Genomic DNA, 23,081 nt, shown 5'->3' on the forward strand with positions numbered 1-23,081 from the left:
GCCTTGTTTTATTTTTTTTATATATATTTCTTATTAATAATATTAATCATGATAATTCAAACACAAGCATACATAAAAGTGTAGGGAATCCAATCGCATTACTCTGACCCATTATTTCATTTTTCCACCCCTCATTTTTGTACCTTTTTTTTTTTTTACTTATTTATTTACTTTCTTGATCAAATTAGTGAAAAACAGCGGGAAATTGGCTTTACACGTCCGAGAGGATGGTACTGATCTTTACATCCGAGAAGAATTGTAAAACAAAGAAAACATACAATATAAGATATCTTGTTGCTAATAAGTTTATTGAACTAAAAGTCTTGTAGCTGCCACTAACATTCAAAATACCAATGTCTTTGAGGTGACTTGTACCCGTTTGGATTGAGCATATTAATGGATATAGACTGGTTGATATATTCTAGATCCCTGATAAACTTCACAGGATCTCAAAATAATCTACAGTGTGCCAAAATATGCGCTTTCTTTGTTAAATCGTTGTGCTACTTAAAACAATATCTATCAATTGGGATTTTTCTTCATCTTATTATTCTTTAAAGTGTCCTGGGAAAGTCTGATATGCACTGTTGTTTTTGATTTTGGCTTTGGTTTTTTGATGGTAAATAACCCAATATTCAAGGGGTTCATTGATGAAACAAAGTTCAATCCTGACAATATTAATATTTGAGTTCGCCTGTCCTATTTGGCGTCTATACATATAATATACTAATCATGTTCTTAACCTGGATAAGAATCAAAATTAGGCTGAAATTATAAAAAGCTTTATTTTTTTTTCTATACATATAAATATAAATATGTGTGCATTGAATTTGTTTTTATCAATCACTCGACCACTCTTTGTTCTTCTTTAATGGACATCATTAACAATATCTCTCTTTCATTCAAACCTTTTGTCAAAAGTCTTGTGGATTACTTACCCAAAGGATCTTACGTGGCTGTAGTAGTAGCTCTGTTTCTCTGCAAGAAGGTTTATGATTATACCACAGTTCCTTATGAGCTAAAACACTTTCCAAGTATCCCCTTCTTTTCTTTTATCAAATCTGTCTTGTCTGTCGAGTCACAAGAGGACCGTACAAAGCGACTAGTCTTCCCACTTCTTCACAAGAAGAATGGGTTTTATGTTGTAAGTATACCTTAAACACACACACACACACACGTATATATATATATACGGGTGCTGTTTAAAGACATGAGGTGCATTCCATCAAGCCAACATATTTATTTCTTTATTTCTATTATTTTTTTTAAAAAAAAATTATATCCTCAAATGTTCCGTAGTCAAGGTTTCCTTTGTACTGGACCGTTTATACAGCCAATCCTGAGGCAGTACAGTACATACTGATGAAAGGAGGTAGCTCAAAAAGCCTAAGAGGATTGCTTAATACAACAAAAGCCAGAACTAAAGTATTTGCTATTTCACCTAGAAATATTCCCAAAGGACACCAATTTCATGAACGTTCTAAGCAGGGATAGTCTTACAATTCGTTTTTTTGGAAGTTCAAATGTTGCATTCATCAGTGGTGAGCCTTGGAAACATCAGCGAAAGGTAATATACTCTATCACTGTATTATATTGTTTGATTTGGATTTGGATTTGGATTTTTAATAAAAATAAATAATCTTTATTTTATCATTATCATTTGACCAGACTATGAACCCAGCCTTCCGCCGGACAGCTCCTGTTGATTTATTCGGGCGGATTGTCCCAGACATGTTTAGATTGATTGACAAGACAGATGGAAACATCTTCATATTCGATTTATTACAAAGGGTAACATTTGATGCCTTGGGTAAAGCTTTATTTGGTACGTAAGCCTCTTTGCTTTAATAATCGATGATCAATACTTGATATAAGCCATGTTTATAAGTACTTATTGATTGATTTCATTGATCCCTTTACTTTACATAGGCTTTGACTTCAGGGCTACGGTAGAAGAGGACTCTGCATGGAGGGCAGCTTACATTGATACAATGGCAGGAGTAACTGCCCCTATTCTTAATATCATTCCTTCCCTTGAGTATATTCTCCGCTATTTCTATCCTGATTATAACAAGGCCAGCAAGGGTGTAGACAAACTCAACGCACTGATCCTTGATATGGTTAATAAAAAAAAGAAAAAGCTTGAGGAATCAAAAGACCAACCTGATGGCGGCCAAGAAAAGGATCTCTTGACACTTATCCTTGAAGCCGAAATGAAGGAAAATAAGTCAAGTGAATCCGACGATTTAAGAGTAAGCAAAACTAGTATCCACTTGATTATCTATTATAACAATTGCTATCTTTCTTACAATTAACACATTATTTGGTAAATTATTATTTGTAGGCAAACATGGCTACTTTTATTATGGCAGGTGAGAAAATTCGAGTCAAATACTACCAGTATATACATATATATATATGTGCGTGTTTGCAAAACATAAACCTGATTTTAATTCCATCTTTTTTGTCTTTCAAAAAAAAAGGACACGAAACCACAGCCAGCTCTGTTTCACATTGTATATATTATATGGCTATGAACAAGGTAGGTTAATGTTATATATAGTACAAACATATACTAAAAGCGAATTACAACAGAACGTACAAAATAAAGCACGTAGGGAAGCATTGGATATTCTTGGAGATGATAGTTCTACTGCTCCTCCCACTTTCGATGACTGCAAGCGCATCAATTATATTAATATGATTGTAAAAGAGGTATACACACACACACACACACACACCTATATATACTTGAAACTCATTATATCATTATATTTTTAGGCTTTACGTTTAAGTGTTACTTCCGGTGCGCTTATGGACCGAGTAGCCACCGAAGATGTCACGCTTGCTGGGGAGTTTATTCCAAAAGGCACATATATTAGTGTGGACATCGAGGCTTTACACAAGAACCCAACCATTTGGAAGAACCCAACTGTTTTTGATCCCGAGAGATTCAGTAAAGGAGGCGAACATGAGCAGCACAGGGGTATTACATGGGCTCCTTTCAGTGATGGAAACCGGAAATGTCTTGGTGTCAACTTTAGTATGGCAGAGCAGCAAGTTCTTTTGCTTATGTTGTGTAAGTTAATCTTCTCAAAAATTACTACCCCCAAAAAAAAAGACAAACAGATAAACAAAGAGGCTTTTTGATATTTATTTTAAGTTTGTATAGTGAAACATTATGAATGGGATCTATCAGAAAACTCGATCCACAAAAATGGAATTGTTTATAATAGTATCTTTTCCTTCGCACCAAAAACACTGTCTATCAAATTCCACAAACGACACTAGGGTCTATTTGGATTCTTCTATATGAATATTATCATCTATATAAATACCAGTTGTAAATGCAAAAGACACACACACACATATATATATATAATAAACGTATTTTGTTAAAGGACTTTTTATTAGTGTTATCTATATAAAATAAATTCTTTAATATACAATTGCCTACTAGTAGTTAATTTGATATAACTACCACTTGTAATAACTATCAAAGAGGTATACAGTACATATCCAATAGAAAGGCTTCCGCGGTTTTTAATGCTCGTCTTTAAGGTTCTCTTAAGTATACTTGTTAAAAAAATTACCCTTTCAATCTTTTTTGGTAAACTCTTAAATATAGTAGATTTATAGCAAAAATAAAAAAGAGCTGTCTAAAAAACATTGGCTTTGTCAAGTATGTTAAAGAACATATTTAATAATATATTACCTATTGGAGCTCTGATATATGTAAAGATTCATTTATGATTATACTACCCGTTTGGACCCCACTACTTATTCTTATCTGCTCACATCTTATTTTTGTTATATTTTTGCCGGCTGTATATATTGACTACCCTTTTTTATATGTTTTTTTTTTCACAGATACTTTTCTCTATAATATATTTTTCTTTTATTATTATTGAGGTATTCGGGATTGTTTATGGGTTAGTATCTCAATAATGGGAAAAGTAGATACTGTGAGAGTGTTATTTATTAAAGAGACAAAATAATATTGTTTATATCCGTTACTATTAAAATCCCTGTAATTAAAATCCCTGTTATGCAATGGTTGGTTTACACTGTATGGGTGTGTAGTGTACGTGTGCCTGGTGTGTAACAGTTCCGGAGATTGTTAACTTGCCAGGTTCATTAGCAAGAAGGAACCAGTGTTTGGTTGTGGGGTCTGTTCTTCACTCAATTGTGGTGTGTATATCACAATTATTATTTCTGATTCTTTTGTAATATCTAGCTACTATAAATTGCCTCTATCTAATCATTTTTGGTTTTATGTAAGTCTTTTAACATGTATATATACATACATATACTTGTTTTTTTATCTAAATTATTATATGCAATGGTTTTTGGAATTTAAGAATAAAAGTAAATTATTATAAAATATTTTATAAAGTCCTTGTGAGAATCGAACTCACCCTCTTTTCCAATCAAGATTAGAAAAAAGGCACCAGTCATGTCAACCAAGGTCAACTAGACAAGGACCTAAATATATGTATATATAAAGATACAAAAAGTATTGAAGGTGTTCCGAAGAACAAATTCAAAGACAAGGGCTTAATCTTCGGTGCTCAACGATGACAGGATCATTTCACACTTTCGACACCCCGTCGATTTCATATAGTCTGTATGCGATTTTTGCCTTCCCAGTATTGACATTACATGTAACCCGATCAATCAAGAACAAGGTCAGCTAGTATAGTGCTAGGCCCGAGAGCCAGGGTGTACAATTTGTACGCGGGAAGTATATTTTAGCATTGTCTAAAACCCAGAGATGCGACTTAAAGACGTTCGGTCACATCCTGACAAGCGTGACTTTGTAGCACTGGCCGAATCAACCGACTACAACGTTGCAGAGGCTTGAAGATAAGAAAAATACTTGCGTACTTTACTTCTTGGTTCGTACAATACTGCTACCATCAGTAAAAAGAAAATGACCTGACATCACGACGGTCTACTGCCGAACTCTGGTCCAACCTTTATGGTAAGGTTTGGTCCACCCCAGACATAAGTCTCTCGCACGGGCTGAGTGGCTTGAAAAAGAATGTCACAACAGCATACTCCATAGCTTTACTGCTGCGCGCACCAAACTTGTCTGTTCTTCTTTCTTCGCCTAACCTCAGATCTAGAATAGATGCCAAAGTTGCGGAAGAGCACTCCACGGCCTCACACGCAAGGGATGAGAAGGCTTCGATGAAAGGTTTCGGGCTATCATGCCTGCGGTGATAGCATTACTCCCAAGTCATGTCCACCCGCTGCCCATGCAGGGGGTTGGCCAAATGGGTGGTGGTATTTCATTGGCGCCTCTAAAAAGAAGCTCCCACCTAAAGACGCGCCCGAAGGCTCCCGTCTGTGACTACACCCCACTTGGCCGCGTCTATGTTTGACTTTGATATGTGGAGACTGGAGCCGAATCGGACAAGTTTGGTTTTTCTTTACTGAACGCTGAGAGGCCCATACCCTCTAGTTGGTTTGGTTGAGACCAGCTTTGGTGTAAACACCTCCGCTTCTGTCTCCAAGAGGCTTACATCAATCTCCCCCATTAGACCGGAATCTAACAGAAAAGACTGAATATGGTAATGGTATACCAAGTGCAGGTACATGCGCTCTTGAAATATACATGACAAAAAAATAAAAAAAAAAAGAAAATAAGTAAATGACATAAAGCATGAGAAGGCATTTAACATTAATGTGCTTACCATGATTAATCCCACAAAGCTTGTGTGAATTACTTCACAAACCAGGCATCCATACATTACTATTATAAATAATAGCAGAAAAAAAAACATCTCAAGATAAATATCAGGGGTTTTTTTTAGTATAGACCTTGTAAAAATAAAAAAGAACAAAAAATAAAAAAGAGTTAATGTCAAGTCGATGTTTTGGTAAAGCATTAAGTAATTCTTAATGAGTAATGGCGCTACTTATGTAAATTGGGGTTTTTTTATAACAAAAAAACCGCGTTTTACACGTAAATATGTGTATGGGGAAGTGGTACTTACTTGGTTGTTCCTAGCAATGGTGCATAGAGGAAGAAGAAGAAAAACTAGGCGGTGAGCTCCTCAGTACATATTTATCTTTTTCTCCCTCCCTCTGCCCCTATATAAATAGTGTCAATAGTCCTAACAAAACAATACGAGACCAGTTTAGGACTCCGTTTTTTTGCCAGGGTGTTTGTTAACTCCCACGTCAGAGCAAGCGTGACATAGCTGTATATTATTTTAGTAGGCTTGTGTAACTGCATCATAAAAGAAGTAGCAGCCTATAAAATTTCATCAAAAACTATGGAAAACAACTTTGCAAAGTGAAGTAAAGTAAAGTAAAGAAGTAAAGAAGTAAAAAGAGTAAGAAAGGGTTTAGTTTTGATCGGTGTAGCAATGCCTCTTAAAGTGGAGTACAGGTTTCTATAACGGCGATTCGTAGGTTACTCTAAAGTGGTCTGTGCACTTTTTGTTCAAGAACACAAGAAAAAGTTTTTTATTTATTTATTTTGCTTGTACAAATAAACACAAAGATATTAACAGGCAATAAAAAGTAAATTTATATATATATTTCAAAGCGATATTTAATAATAAGTAAAAGGCAGAAAATGAAGCAAAAAGCACGCATGGATATTAGGATCTCATCTCAGTAGACAGCGGAACTTTGAATTACAGAGTTGAGTTTTATTGAAAGTGTGTATATTGATAGCTGAAAGTGTCAAGATGGTTTCCCGAGAGGATGATAGTATAGAGCATACCAGGTATTCTCAACCCGAGTCTCGCGAGAGCTCCAGATACTACTATTAATCCTATAGAAATAAAAATAAAAGCAATAAACAAACAAATACTACTAAAGAGATCTGATTTTATCCTTTTACTAGAAAGTGGAAGTGACACCAACAAGCCAGCTATTCCAGACTATGCAATATAAATTAAATATCTCATATAAGAATAAAATAAATACAAATGATGTCTATAAAATATAAGAATTTTAGGTCTAATCTTTTGGCTTTAAATAATATTGAAATATAATTATTACAGTGAATATGTTTAGAAATATAACACTTTTCAATACTCATAAGCAGCAGAGTCAATAGCTAATATTTAATGAATTATATTATACAAAATGTCTGTTAGTGATATAGATTGTGGGATTGTAATATAAATAATTCTTCAATATAAAAACTATTGGGCATATGAAAGATAAAAAGTTTCTATGTAAGAATTTAGTCTTAACTAAATATGCATATAGTTAGTCTCAGGTAGCGGGTATATAAAAAAAAACCCCATTCAACCCACGCAGTTTTTTTTTCCTTTAGCTTTTTTATACTCTGGAGATGGGTGTTTCCTAATTACCTGTAATTGAGAAGGACATGCTACCTATGGGTCGATCGGGGGGTATTCTTTTTTCACTTTGTACAGAAAAAAGCGGAAGTGCGTCATCTCTAGCTTCTTAGTTAATTCTGAGAGGTGCAGATCAACACGGTTTGAATTGTGGAATAAATTGGTTTGTTTCTGAAGCAATGACAATAATCATGTTTTAAAAAAAAAGCCGCCTGGATTAGTATCATGAAAGTTATTTTGAGTGGAGGACGGGGAGGAAGTGAAGTTTACTACCGACTCTTCATAAAATCTCTGTTCGAAGCTCTCTGGAACTGACGGTATTACTTAGTAGTCGAACAAACTGGAGCTTGTTACTTAGTGGTGAGTTTCTCTGGTACGTTCGCTGGCCCTACTCAATGATGAGATAGGGTGGTTGAGATGAACACGGTGCTGTCTTATGCCCCGAATTAACACCATTCCTACCCCTCCTTCGCTACCAAGTCAGGTTTACGTCCTGAAGGATATTGAGTCGTGTAATGCGGGGACAAAGAACTTGGTGTAATTCTTATTTTTTTTTAATATCAAATAAAATTATTATTAAGCTGTTATTGACTCTAATAAAAAAATTGTGTTCAAAGTTTTTTCTTTTTACTTGATTGAAGAGGTTGATGTTGTAATTAGGAGGACTCATCTATAAGAAAAGGGAATTTAGTCAAATAAATTTGAAGATTAATATAATATAATACGTATGCTTTTATTATTGTGTTGAATACTGCGTTTGATTGTATAGGGTGTTTTTGTTTCTAAAGTTTATAAGAAAACTCAAAATACTTTTTGAGAATGCAAATGGCGCAAAATGTATAACTGAATTTGGCTAATCCGGATTGACATTTTAAAGAGGATACATTGTAATGAGAGAGAGAGAGAGAAAGAGAAAGAGAAGAATGCAAGAAAGCGACAGGCGACAGGCGACAGGCGAAAAAAAAAATGAAAAATGAGAAGTAATAAAGAAATGTGTGTTTGAAAGAAAGACAGAAAAGGCGCAATGTGAATTGAATATACAAGTAAGGTCCTTGTTGTATTTACACAGATTGTGCACAAAAAAGTTCAATTTGGATAGATTTATGAAACAAGCATAATTATCCCCAAACCTTTTTGTACTTTGAATATCAATGAATGTTTGGTACCATAAATTCATTATTTCATACACATATGCGTAATTAGATTTACAGTACAAAAGACGATTTGAGTTCAAATAAGAAAATTGAGCAAGTGATGTCTACTAATCTCAATTTGTAACGGATTGTTTCAATATTCTGTCACAGATTTGGATGAAACAAATGCTTTACCTGTGGATATCAACTTTTGGTCATTCTTCAAAAGTGGCTCTGGATTATGAAATATACAATAAAAATCATAACATTCTGTGGGATTTGTGGTCAAAGACAACAACTGATTATGTATATGTATATGTTTACTTGAAACTTGTGAACAGTATATTCTTCTATTGGAGCCGTTGGGAATCGTGTGCAGGTTAAGCAAATCTAATTCTTTAAGAATCCTGTGAATTATAGTACAGCAAAACTCTATCATTTTCAGACTGTTTGAGGTTTTGATAAGGTGTTGAGATCTTTCTTGCTGTCTTCTCAACTGCCTCTCATTTCTCCTATTATCAAATTTCACCCGCAATCTTAATTGGCTTTTTTAAAATAGGAGGGATTGTATGTCTCGCTCTCGGTATTGGTTAGTACATCATATTACATATATTCAATCCTCTTCCATATCCTAGTTGAACTATTGACAAGGCCATCTGTTGTATTGATGTTGGTTGTCCTATGCTTTATCTGAAACGACTCACAGAGCTACTATTGAGAATGTTTCTCAAAGTACCCCATGGTTTGCCCCTGTCCGTACCCCTCATTTCTACCTACCCATTTGTTCCATAGCAATAGCTCAAGACGATAATAGCTTTGTTTTACTTTATTTCATTTTAGCGAAAAGAAGCAATGAGTTTAAATTCTGTTAAACAATGGCTTTGAAATTGTTTTTGTTTTCTACCCTCAAATGAATGAATTTTCAAAATGCTTTACTTTTTTTTGTTTGGCTTTTAACGCAGTAGCTTTTCTGCATATTGAAGATGACTAATAAGATGTAAATTGGCAGATATATCAGTCACAAACAAAACAGCTCGAGAATTGTCTACAAAACAAGAGGCTTTTTCTTTCACTTTCTTTATTTGCCACACATTTCTATTCTAAAATATTATTAGTCAAAAAGAAAAGATGTCGAGTGGGACAGTAGAATTACTCCGTTTAAAATGTGTGTGATATACGCTCAAGGTAGAATAGAAAAGATTTACATCAGTCATATCTACTATGTATATATTTACCAGGACTTTTGATTTTCTTTAATATTCTATATCTCTTTGTGTGTATATATATGTGTGTGTGAGTAGTGGATATCAAGTATCTTGATTATTTATTTATATATACCTTGATCAATATGAAATTGTTAAACATATATGCTTTAAATATCCATCTATTGCGGTTCTTACAATATTTTTAACAGAATATTTTAAGACAAGGTTGTCATTATGCCTGTCTTTTATTTTATGTAGGTTTTTATCTTTTTTTTTGCTGTCTTTCTTTTTTAGATTTATAAATCTATAAGTTAAAAAGTAAATACTTTTTCTTGAACCGAGGCAGATATAGTATATTCAAAAGTACAAATACAACAGCACACCACGGCTTCAATTCCAGTTCCAATTCATCTCTTGAGCTTTATTCTTCTTGTTCTTCTTCTTCTTCTAGTTTTCTTTTGAAACTTCATAAAGTCCTGTTGTTTCAAACATTCCAACCTAAATTGTTCTACAATTTGGTTCGCTTTTATGTTTCGTTTTTTTTTTGTTTTTTGCTTTAAAAAAATACATAAGAAACCAACTAACGCTTTTCTAAAAACAAATGAAAAGTTCTTTAAATCAAATGGTAATTATTTTTTGTTTGTTTGTTTGTTTACTTGTTTGTTTGTTTTACAAATATTGGGCCCTGAAAAAAAAAGACAGTAACACTATAAGATGTGTTCAAAGTAGTTGGACTATTTTGGCTTGTAAAGACACGCCCCCTTCCCCCCCTGTTTCTAATATATATATATATATATATCAGAGCCTATTTAGCTTCAATTAATAAACCTTTTATTCTATATTATATTAGCCTGATAGCTCAAATAATACTTTTTTTTTATATTTTTACACACTAATAACAGTAATACTAAAAAAAAAACTGCACTTCATATTCTAACTTTACAAGGGCGGGGACTAGAGGCCGTAGCTGGAATCCAATCTACATATATATAAAAATCGATTAGGTTTGTAGTATGTGCCTGTGTGTGTTTCTCTACTATACTTTATATGTATTTACTTTCTTTCAATCGTTTATCTCTCCCTCCCTCCCTCTCTTTTGTAATGACTTATATATATATATATATATATATATGTGTGTGTGTGTGTGTGTGTGTGTACGAATATTTCTTTTTTAGATCAGAATCTTCTTGGACCCTTGAATTCATCTACTGGATCGAGCAATACAAACCAGTTGTGTAATTAAAGCGGAATTTAGCCAACCTTCTCTCTTTCTTATGCTATTTATCTATTTTTATTAGTCTACAAAGGAGTCTGATTAATTACTATTAGAGCAAAACAATACACGCTCATATATATATATATATATATATATATATATATATGTATGTCATTTATTATTTAGATTTTGCTATAGCAACCCAGCAAGTTAATTTGTAATGATAGTAACCATAGTAACAACAATAATTCAGACAATGTAGTGTAAGTGTAAGTTTTCGGTGTATATGACAAGATTGACTCTCCCTTCTTTTTTTTTTGCTTTCAGAAAAAAAAATTAGAGGATGAGTTCGTGAATTAAAACATTATTGTGTATGTGTATATGTATATAAGGACAAATATTTGACCTTTGTTTCTATAAATATATATGAATGTATGCATTCAATTATTTCTTTTGCATTTAAGATTTCGTCTCATTAAGGCGGAATTAATGAAAAATATGACACACTAATATGAAAATGATGAATAGCATTGTTACAAAAATCCTTCACATAAATAAACCCCACTGTAGACCTAAACCCCCCTCCCCTTCCTTCCCAGATTGTGGACACCAAAACCCTAATAGTTCCTACATTTTAGTACCCGTAATAATATATATTATATAGTATATGTATTCAATGGATGTAACAAAAAAAGAAAATAAAGAAAGAAAGAAGAGTCCCCTCCCATAACACAGATATACATATAAAAATAGCAGTAGAGAAGAAGAAAAAGGAAAAAATAAACTTAATAATAATACAAAAAGTTAAGTTTTACGGCTCGATAACTTGGTAACAGTCTTGTGTTCTTCGATGCCTGTAACTAAGCAACTAATTTACTTGGAACTTTAAATTTTTGACAATTATATATTTGTTTTTATTATATTGTATATCTTACTGTTATCATTAAAGCCTTCTGAAGAGAAAATGAATAGATAGATAGATAAATTTGGGGTATTTGCTTTTGGTTATCCATTGTTATTCTCTGCTTTTAAGTACAAACCATAATGTGATGTTGTAAGTCTCATTATCTTGTATATAATACACTATAAGATATATAGTTTCAAATATATTTATGAAAGTAAATTATGCAGTAATAACTAGTAAGAAGAAGAAAAAAAGTAAGTTTGATCGAAGGATCTTTGTGAATATTCTCAGCTTCCCTCCTCTCTTTCTCTCTCGGTCTATCTCGGTCTATCTCGGTCTATCTCACTAAATCTCCTTTTGTCTATCTCTTTTCTTTTCTATCCCTTCACACCCCCAAAAAAAACACAATAAATCAAAATAAAAATAAAAAAAATCTCTTTTTATAAAATTCGATCATATTATTTCAATTATAAAATAGTAAATCTAGTCTATAATCCTCATCCTTATTATCATTATCATGATGCTTTTTTTATATTTTGTTTCTCATTATTCTTCAAATTAATCAAGCAATGTAGTGCATGTATAAATACTTGTGATTTTTACAAGTTAGCCTTGTTTCTTTTCTTGTATATTGATACGCAATATATATATATATATATACATACAAAAAGTACCACAAACACACTTGGAAAACTATAATTATGTATATGTATAAAACATTAAACCAGATATAGTAAAAAATTGCCATGATGGTTATACATCAAATGCAAAACAAAGCAAGAAAAAAAAGATCAAATAAAAATAAAAAGGGAGCCGTGAGACGAAAAAAAAATATTGGCGTAATAAAAGATTGATAGCATGAAACTGATAAAAGGCAAAAGGAAGAACTGTAAATTCTGCTATATCTTGTATATCAGGTTTACTTTAATAGCGAAGTGTACTTATTTCTTTATTATTATTATTTCTGTTGCTGTGATTATGAATAGAATCAAGTAAATTTTGGGATAATTGTAATGTAATCTTTTTTAAAAGACAGAGATGAAGTTACTTGAAAGAGGACATTAAAGAGTGCACAAACAGTAACAACAACAATAATAATAGTATAGATGGTGAGCACATAACTTTCAGGAACGGTGAAACAATACCTTCTTTTTTCTTTGTATTCCAAACCTTGTTACCAAAATCTGGAGACGCAAAATTTACAGCATAGTAAAAGAAAAAGAAGGTTTCTATAGTCTGTACAGCATGTCACATATTGAATAACTTCATCTCCTTACACTTGTACAGAATCAAATATTATTGTTATCAACCAAAACACAATTAGTCAAAAAAAAACAGTAAGAAGGAAAATATGGGTATATATATGTATGTATGATTTTATCTAGCAATATAACTTTCACACACACAAGAAAAGATAATAAAGGTACAAGCCAACTCAGTATTATATCTTATTTGATAAATGCATACATACACATACTAAAATAATCTAAACAATAACAGCCTTATTCTTTATTTGATTAAGTTTGTTTCCTATTCCTATTACTAATGAAACTTTTTCTTCTTCTTCTCCTTCTTCTTTTATGTGGTATATTTGTCGATATCATTGGTTAACTTTGACAGTTCTACAAAATTACTTTAGGCTTACGCCCCTCCCTGTCAGGCTTATCACATTATTTCAGCCGCCTATTTATTATATTGAAAGAAAAAGAAAGAAAAAAAAAAGTAACCAATTCAGATCAGACATGGTAACCCAACTTATAGAGTATTTTCTCCGATGAAAGCAATAGTAATTAGTAGTAGTAATAATTATATTAAAAGGGAATCAAAAACTGGGTACATTTGATATACCATTGAGTATAATTGATTCTTCGGGTAATATTTTTTTTTCGCCATGTGTATATAATTATTGGATATATACATATATACATATAAAAAAATATACTAACAAGTCATCATAATAATATCACAAATTATATATTAAGAGAGAGAGAGAAATACACAAAAAAAAATCCCTCAAATTATGATAATAATACTAATAATGGTTTCAATTGTTTGCTTGCTTGCTCGTTTGTCTGTTCCTCCATTCGTCCGTTCGCTCGCCTGCTCGTTCTTTCATATATATGTATTAACCAACACTTCTGTCGATTGAATTCGGAAATGTAATTTAAAATGGGTCTCTGTCACTCCGTTCGCGGGTGTACGGGAAATGTAAATAATCCAATGAGGTATTGCACAATGCCAACATGGGATATATATTCTTTCCAGGAATAGCGTACATCCATATATATATGTATATACTCACACACATACAAAGACACAGACATTGATTGATATATATATATATATATACATAAAGGAAAAATTGAATACAGGCAAATGCCGAATTGACTACCTCAGGAAACGAATTACTGGAGGACATTATTTCCAGTGAATTGGACCAGTTAAGAAATCACCGATGAAGGGTGCACAAAAAAATTAGGAGAAGAGGGAAAGCAATATACACTGAATATTTATCTATTTGATCATTGGTACTATTATTTTCTAATATATACATATAATCTTATCCTTTATAACCAAGATCTCAATATTTCGAGCCTAATGATTTGACATGTCTGTAAACACATGCTTCTATTTAAGAATTATAGATAAAGATAAATATAAATAGAGTATGAGGATGAAGATGAGTAGATTTATTAATATATTCTATAAAGAGAAAATAAAAATACACACAGACATATGTATATATGAATCTATAGAAGAAATCCTATTATCTGTGAACACAGTAGTGAGTCATTTTACTTGTATCGAAAACCCGAATTCAAATCATCTCTATTCCAAAAGAAAATAATGAATATTTATATATCACCCTTTGGAGTGTAACCGCACGAGTCATACAAGAATAGACCCAGAAAGCCTTTTTTTTGAGATATTTGGAATCAAATAAACCCAAAAAAAAAGAAAAAAAGAAAAAGGTATGCTTACTTGATATCAATAATACGCTATACATTTTACATAAAAAATATATATTTTTACGCAATTTATCAACCATTTCTCTTACACCTTTAATATTTAATAAGAAGAAATAGTTGATGTTGGGGACGTGTGTGTGTCTTTAAGAAGAAAAACGAAACCCCCATTGTGTTTTGGTTCAACCTTTATTAAGCTATTTCTCTCTTTAAATTTTTTATTTTTAGATTTTGTGTGATATTTAAAAGCATGAAATTGATATTTTAAGAATTTATATATCACAAAATTTATACTTGTGAGCATCAATCTATCATTTTGTTTTGTTTTGTTTTGTTTCGTTTTGTTCTTTTGATTTATTTATTGAAACAAATTAGAGCCTGATATATAGTAATAGATATATAATAGGATAATAATTGTACCGTTGTTTGTATATAAAATAAATCAATAAATAAATAAAGCAGGATAGATTGTTGGTTAATGTAAGTTGGCAGGATTACTTTATTTTAACAAATCTTGTGATTCAATCTCAAGTATTCTATGTTTTTTCTTTCTTTCTTTCTTTCTTTCTGTTCTTTAGTAGCCAAGTCATTGGAGTGCTTTAGCTATGTACATTTATACCGTAAAATGAATTTTTGCATGATACTGCAAAGAATATAATAATAATAATAATAATTCAGCCCACAGGCCTTTGTTTGCCTTTGTGTGTATTGTCTTGAGTCAGTCTACACAGAGAAATAGATATATATATAATATTGATTTGACTTTGTGGCTGTCAATCTTAATGCGTAAGTTTAAAATAAAATTGGCGTTTTTCTTTTTCTTTTTTGCTAGTGTGACTGTAAGTCAGATAAGCAAAGGTTGGTGAAAGTGTATGGGAAATAATATCATATTTGGACAACACCTCTCAATGAAGTCTAGTGAACCAGGATCCCTGGTAGTCTTATATTTAGACAAACCCAGGAAGAAGAACAAGAAGAAGAAGAAAATTTCTATATATAAAATAAAATACACACACAGATACTGGGTGTGTGTGTGTGTGCCCTGATTTGTAACACCATAAAAGAATTGGGATTCTTTCTCTAGTCGATCTCAAAAAGAAATACACTAAAATTAGACTATTTTTGTGTATATATATATATATATAAAGTAAAAAAAAAGAAAAAGAAAAAGGGAATTTGTTACACAATTGATTATTATTATTTTTATTCTTTCTACATGCTGCACTAATTTAGAATGTTACAACTCCGGTAAGCATGTCTCAATATGGAAATTAAAAGGTGAAGATACATGTCACACATTGCTTTTAATGGTACATAATCACAAAGCAAAAACAAGGACATTGAGAGACAAAGCCAAGAGAGTATGGGTTTATATATCATTATTATCATTATTATCAGTATTATTCTTGCTTTGTAATACGTTGGTAGGCATACAGCAAGGATATTACTAATAAACCAAAGAAAAGAAATCTATAGTTGGATAATCAAGAGTGTATTATGAGTCTATGCAATCACCAAGAATTATTCCTTAAGATTTACTAATTTGACATGGACATAAAGAAAGAGTTAGACATGCCTCCTATAACAGGTTGGAGAATTAACTTCAGGGCTTACAGGATATCTTACTATCTACTATTGGATACAAGTAAAGGAAAACAGCTTTCCAGCTTGCGTGAATGATCATACTCTTTCCTCTTATGAATTTTTTCTTTCATTAGTTATTTATCTGACTAGACCAAGAAAATAAAGTAGTCCAAATCACAACAGATTTGTCTATTTATCAGATCTAAATTATTTTTGTGTGCAAGTTATACTAGTAGTAAATACCAAAAGAAGTGTGTTTCTTTTCTTTATTTCTTGTAATAATTAGGTACTAATATTTAATATATAATTTCTTGGTTTGCTATTACTTTTTTTATAACCAAAAAAAAATTCATACAGAAAATATCATATTAGAAAATGGAAACAATAGCCCAGCTTGTTGGGGTACATTACAATTACAATTACAATTACAATTATATATATATATATTTCATTGATTATAATTGAAAAGAAAAAAAATAAAGAATGACATTATTTAACCGGAACTTGGAGCCGGAATTTTCAAATGACGGAGTTATCTCCATCACACTCGTGCAACGCATGGACCACTTTTAGTTGTATTATATAAATATTCAAAAGTTGAAATTGAAATTGAAACAAATTATAATGATTGTTATAACAAAGAGAAACAAGAAGAAAAACAACAACAACAATGCAACCAATTCAAAAGTGTATGGTGCGACTCTATCTATTGGTTTCCTGAAGACGATAAGTTAAAGTAACCTGAAAATTATAGTAATACTTGTACAAAACTTGAAAGGAGAAAAGTCTGTTTTGTAAGGATCTTCCTTTCTCTATTATTATTATTATTATTATTATTATTATTTGCGCCATAGTTCAGCCGATCGATTTTTTTTTTGCTGCTTTGCTTTCACACAAATACTTAAATAGGAAAAATGGCAAAGTACCAGAATGTCCGTTCGTCTTTTGGTCCAGTACTCATGCTTTTTTTTTTTCACCCTTTTAGTCGGTCTATCTTTGCCTTTGTCTCTTTTGTAAATTTTATCCATCTATATATCTATTTATCTATCTATTTATCTCTTTGTTCCCTTTCTCCCCCCCTTTATAATTTTTTAATTTTTTTATTTTTTATTTTTTAATTATTATGTTGGTCTTCTGTCATCCCGATTTAAATACCGAAATCCTTACTCCGTGAAACTTGCCGCTGTACACAATAGTAAATTTACATAATGATTCTTGTGGCAATTTGAGTTTGAGCCAGAATATTTTATATATTGCATATAAAAAAATAAAATAAAATAAAATAACGTTGTTTTCATTTATATTCACTTGCATACTTATTGATGAAATAACGATTGAAATCTAAAGGTAGTAAATTTTAATCATTAGAATTAAATAAGTATATAAATATATATATATATATATATAAAAGTAAAGTTCATACTATTAATTAAGAATAAGAATAATATATAAATTATTTGAAAAAAAAAATTTTATCGCGCTTTTACAAAGTAAATCCCCCTTTTCCTCTTCTTCTTCTTCCTCGTCCTGCTCCTTTAAATTTTTTTATTTATTTATATACATATATACTAGTAAATAAGATTTATTCATTCAAACAGTGTATATATATAAAATGATAAGATGCCTATAGTTACACTCATATACAAACACACGCCTTTGTTCTCCAGTTATGCAACTCTCCACTTGTATCACACATACAAACAAAAAAGAAAGTATAAAGAGAGACAAGTAGACATATAAATAGACTCAATTGTATGCTTGTGTTTTGTGGAGCAATCAAAAAGAGGGAAAAAAATAATCTTTACGAATTCATTTACTGATAGGTTGGGATGTGATCTCTTTACAAAGAAACCCAACACACACACATATATATATATAATATAGTATATAATATATTCAAGTATCGATTTTCCCGGCTTAGCCCGTACTTTATATACACACTTTTACATCTAAATATATACAACAAACAAATAACAATTAACCAAAAGACAAAGCAATGCACATGTATGTATGTATGTATATTTGAATGGGTTTCTATTGATTGATATATGTATATAAAATAATAAATAATAAATAATACTAAGAAAGCAAATGACATGAATACAAATAAATATATATATATATATATATATATATATAAAGAAAAGGAAGTGGTAGCTATTTACGAGGGTGCAGATAAAGAATCATATGTGCATGGATGAAATGGTTGAGAAATGCATAAGATATAGAACGAGTGAGAGATATAAGAGAAGAAAAATGCTAGATATGAAATGAGGTGAGGGATATGAGGTGAGAATATGTGCACATGGAAAGGAAACAATAAAGAAATAAAACAAAAGCAAATAAACATGGTATGGACATCTAAGTTGGACAAAATAAGTATGAAATAAAGGAAAAAAAATGGTGCACCAGAAAGCAAAGATTTACAGCAAACAAAAGCAAATAAATAACATATAAAGAAAAAGATAGATAGAGTGATAGATAGATAGAGTGATACTTGGCCTATGTATTGTGTGTATGTGTGTGTTTTTGGTTGTTGTTTAGTTTTTCTTTTTTTTTGGGGGGGTTTGTTGTTGTTTAGGTCAAGCCAGCCCTAGGTGAAGATGACCAGGTAGGATAGACAACTGTCATAGGAAAGGTTGGAAAGGTTGGAGAGATAGGGCTGGCAAGAGCGTTTTCATAGTAGATTGGAGCGTAAGGCAAGGTGGAATCCTGAGTAGAGATGGCGTAACAAGGTGCATCGTTAAAAGTCATTCCGTCCTGGTGCTGATAGGCGTACTCAGGGGTCATACAACCATTTTCCACACGAGGCACAACCACACCACATTGTTCATTCACAAGGAGGTAAGGGCTGTCTTCATAAAAAATTGGAGAACCAATAGCTACTTGTTGCTGCTGCTGTTGTTGTTGTTGTTGTTGATGATGATGCTGGTCTGGTCTGGATGCCCAGTTTCTCAGATTTTTGTCTTCGTAGTCGTAACCATAGTTATAATTGTAGTTGTTTTTTGTGTTTTCGTTTTCGTTTTCGTCTGTATCATATTCACCTTTGACTTCAATTCCCAAAGACTGGGAAGGACAAGGTGAATAAAAGATCATTGCAGAACCGATTGGAGATTGCTCTTGCTTGATTAGCATATCATGGTCTTGGCTATGGCTGTTGCTATGGTTATTGCTATTGCTGTTGCTATGGTTTTGAGTTTGAGTTTGGGATTGGGTTTGGGTTTGGGTTTGGTCCAGCTTTGGATCTTTTTGTCGCTCCTGGAGGCGAAGGGTCGTGAGACGTGTTTCAAGTTTGACAATCTTTCGTTCGAGGTGAACCACTTGAAGCCCAAGGTCATCATAGGCCGTCAAGAGCTCTTTCTCCATATCACACAGCCGTGTTGCTCGTGTCGATCTGTCGATTTCCGACTTTGAGCACGCATAGGCATGTCGAAGGCTGTCAAAGTGAACTGTGATGGTTGCTACCGAGTCGTAGGCATAGGCAAGTTCGGTTACCAATCGATCGATTTCACTGACAGGTTGGGATTTCTGTGTCTGGGCTTCGTTGGGATCTACAGAGCCAAGAGAGCCAAGAGAAGAGAAAGTTGAGGATGAGGATGCTGAGGATGATGATCCAGCAGTAGAGGTGCGTGTATGGTTAGACCAGCTCGACGCGCTGGAGACGGTTCGCTTATGTACTCGAGGCTGTTTAGTAGTAGTAGTACGCACGCGCTGGTTTGCCCATTTAATAGGCTTCATTTTCTGATGGTTTTGATGTGAATTCAGTACGGCAACAGGCATATTGTTTTAAGAGGTGTATTTGTTATTGATATTTTGGTGTTTGGTGTTGATTGTTTTGGTATAATGATAATGATATCGAAGTTTTTTTTTTTGGTTTGGTCTTGGTATTGGTCTTGGATATTGGATATTGGATATCGATATTTATATGTATATGAGATAAAATATAAATACTTAAAATATAAAATGTTGAAGACGATGAGAAAGCAAGAGAAAGTGCAATGGATTTAATGTGTGGAATAAAAGAACAATTAAATAGGTTTGTGTCCATATATATATATATATGTCTGTCTGTCTGTCTGTGTATGTATGTATGTATGTATGTATGTATATATATACTTTTTTTTATATATATATATTGATTCTTTAAAAGGCAATATCTAAAAAGATGTATTTTTATACAAGCACATACAGTACATATACTTTTTATATTTATATGTACGTGTGTGTGTGTGTTAGGTTTATGCTTGTGAGCGAAAGAATAATAATTATATAGGTATTTTGTTACACTGACTGTGGTTATCAAATCGGGCCCATTTATTATGTGTGCCAAGATCTGGGAATAGTCTAGACTGGCTTTCTGGGTCAATTCCAAGCCTTATTCTGATTGGAATAGACATGGCATCCTTCTAGTCATTTTGCTTATTCTGTTTAGATGCTGTAATAGGAAGTCCTTTCCTCATGTTTAAAGAAACACATACAGACACAAAAACAAAAGAGAGAGAGAGAAAATAATCGACAGTGGGTGTATATCTTTGTACTCCTCCCCCCTTCCTTTTCTCTCTCTATACTTCCTCCTTCTCCTCTTCCTCATCATCAGCATCATAATTATCATCATCATACTCTATCTCTCTACTCCCCCCAAAAAATAATAATATTATTCTCTCTCTAACTATCTATTTTATACTCTCACTTACTTTTATCCCCCCCCCCCCCCAAAAAAAAAATCCTCTTACCAAAATATATTTATATTATTTTTAATTTTTATTACTGTTGTAACCTATCCATTAAAGCCAATATTACATGTTGATCTGATGATCTCTCTCCCTCTCCCCCCAAATGTATATATATATATATATATATATATATATATATATCAAATAAGTATGCTGTAAATGCCCGTGCGTATCTCTTAACAGCCATAAAAGAAATTATTGTATCTAACTCAACTACACAATATTTATATATGCTTTTTATAATAAGCTATTTTTAAAAGCTATATATTTTATGTTATTTTATTTTATTTTGTACCTACTATGTATGTATTTGTGTATGTATAGTTATGGATCTATAGACAATATTGTCATGTCTGAGCATAGACCTATGTTATTTATATTGTGCAAACTTTACATATAATGGACGACAATATAGCAATACAGTTGGTATGCGATATTTCGGCGCAATTGTTTTTTTTTAATAGACTCAACTCGGCATCTAGCATTACACACATAATATATTACTTAAAGAATCTAAAACGCACGCAAGGCTTCTTGATGAATCAAGGCAATAGAACAAAAAAAAGAGAGAGAGAGAGAGTCGGCACCAAGGCACGGAATCTCGAGAATAGTAATCTCTGTATCTATATATATATATATATAATCAATCAATCAAGCCAAAAATTACTATAAAAGTATACCAAGAATCTTGTATAATTTTGAAATTGTTAGGAATTCTTTGCCGAACAAGGGACAGGAGAGATAATATAATATAATATAATATAATATAAAATAAAAGGTACTGAAAGTTGGATCGAGTATAAACATGGTTGGACAAAAGAATGAAAACAAATGATAGTAATAATACAATTCTGGATATACAAATCTCCACAATTAGTTTATAATAAAACAGTTGCACCAACTATAAGCCAAAATCAAAAATAAATAAATCAATCAAAAGGACAAGAGAACAAAAGGGTAAAAGAGACCGGTCTAAAGGAAATAATGTAAATTTTATAAATATAAGAATAAAATAAATAAAATAAGAAGAAGTAATATACAATTATACTAATGATAATAGATCTATTCTTCTCAATTGATTGGAAAGATTTTTTTTTGTAACAAATTCGGTGTCTTTGTGATGATTGATAACTGAGTATTGTGTGTATATATGAATTATTTCCTTTAAAAATTAACTTATACAATTATAATAATTGCTTATACTTTCTTGCCTTTAAATATCCAAAATACACAAAATGAATAAATGTCACCAAGCCCATTTATTCTTTTCTTTCTACGCCTACAATAGAAGGGGAGGGAGAAAAGGAAAGAGGAGGGGGGGGGGGGGGGGCGGTTGACCTTGTCAAGTCCGATCGCACATTGAATTTTTTTTATTTTATTTTATTTTGCCACTTACCACAATTACCATGACTACAGTGAATGATTTCTTGTTGCTATGTTTACTACTGTTTACTGCTGTTTACTGCTGTTTACTGCTGTTTACTACTGTTACTACCATTATTCTATATATTTATACATTTGTACCTTTCCTCACCCTGACTTCCCGTAAAACATCAAATGCTGTCAAACTTGGAAATTCACGTGAATGGAACACTAAAAAAGTAGTTGGTTGCACCACAAAAAGATATTGTCAATATCTTAATTTCTAAACTCAAGTATTTTCATAGTCTAAAATAAAAAACAAAAAAAGTTTTTTTTTCCTTTTTTTTTCCTTTTTTTTCCGGTTGGAATTTTTTTCAAGCCCAGGGGACATGAGGATCGTAAATGTGAAAAACAAATCGATTTCGAGGGTCAGGTTAGATATATATATATATATATATATATTTTGGGGGTAAATATATTTTACAGGCTAGTCCCCCGGTACAGATTAATACTATTACCAAACTAAATAAGAAATTTATTTATTTATTTATTTATTTATTTAAAAACGGGAAAACGTTTTATAAAAATTTTATATATATCGAAAATGATGATTATATAGTATAAATGGAGGGAACATTGTTTTGTTGCTATGA

At 31.9% G+C, this 23,081-nt stretch overlaps 4 protein-coding genes across 4 annotated transcripts; 2 read left to right on the plus strand and 2 right to left on the minus strand.

The window, feature by feature from the left end:
• Positions 1-1,317: 1,317 nt before the first annotated feature.
• PHYBLDRAFT_16868 (CYP509 protein) lies at positions 1,318-3,291 on the plus strand (the record flags this gene model as incomplete). Its single annotated transcript, XM_018435916.1, has 9 exons — positions 1,318-1,372; positions 1,446-1,567; positions 1,669-1,825; positions 1,930-2,252; positions 2,345-2,372; positions 2,484-2,542; positions 2,596-2,715; positions 2,782-3,079; positions 3,173-3,291. Coding segments are annotated over 9 exons (1,281 nt in total), but the record flags the coding sequence as incomplete, so codon positions are not given.
• Positions 3,292-4,577: 1,286 nt separating this feature from the next.
• PHYBLDRAFT_141459 (hypothetical protein) lies at positions 4,578-4,864 on the plus strand (the record flags this gene model as incomplete). Its single annotated transcript, XM_018430595.1, has 2 exons — positions 4,578-4,688; positions 4,775-4,864. 2 exons carry the CDS (start codon positions 4,578-4,580, stop codon positions 4,862-4,864), a joined length of 201 nt encoding a protein of 66 aa, XP_018295622.1.
• An 80-nt stretch (positions 4,865-4,944) lies between these two features.
• Positions 4,945-5,603, minus strand: PHYBLDRAFT_141460 (hypothetical protein; the record flags this gene model as incomplete). The annotated part of the gene is made up of 4 exons (XM_018430596.1): positions 4,945-5,033; positions 5,087-5,165; positions 5,236-5,356; positions 5,440-5,603. The coding sequence occupies 4 exons, from the start codon at positions 5,601-5,603 to the stop codon at positions 4,945-4,947; spliced, it is 453 nt and encodes a 150-aa protein (XP_018295623.1).
• Positions 5,604-18,910: 13,307 nt separating this feature from the next.
• PHYBLDRAFT_141462 (hypothetical protein) lies at positions 18,911-20,113 on the minus strand (the record flags this gene model as incomplete). The annotated part of the gene is made up of 1 exon (XM_018430597.1): positions 18,911-20,113. The coding sequence occupies one exon, from the start codon at positions 20,111-20,113 to the stop codon at positions 18,911-18,913; it is 1,203 nt and encodes a 400-aa protein (XP_018295624.1).
• Between the last annotated feature and the right edge of the window lie 2,968 nt (positions 20,114-23,081).

This window comes from Phycomyces blakesleeanus (assembly GCF_001638985.1).
Source record: "Phycomyces blakesleeanus NRRL 1555(-) unplaced genomic scaffold PHYBLscaffold_4, whole genome shotgun sequence".
Lineage (NCBI taxonomy): Eukaryota > Fungi > Mucoromycota > Mucoromycetes > Mucorales > Phycomycetaceae > Phycomyces > Phycomyces blakesleeanus.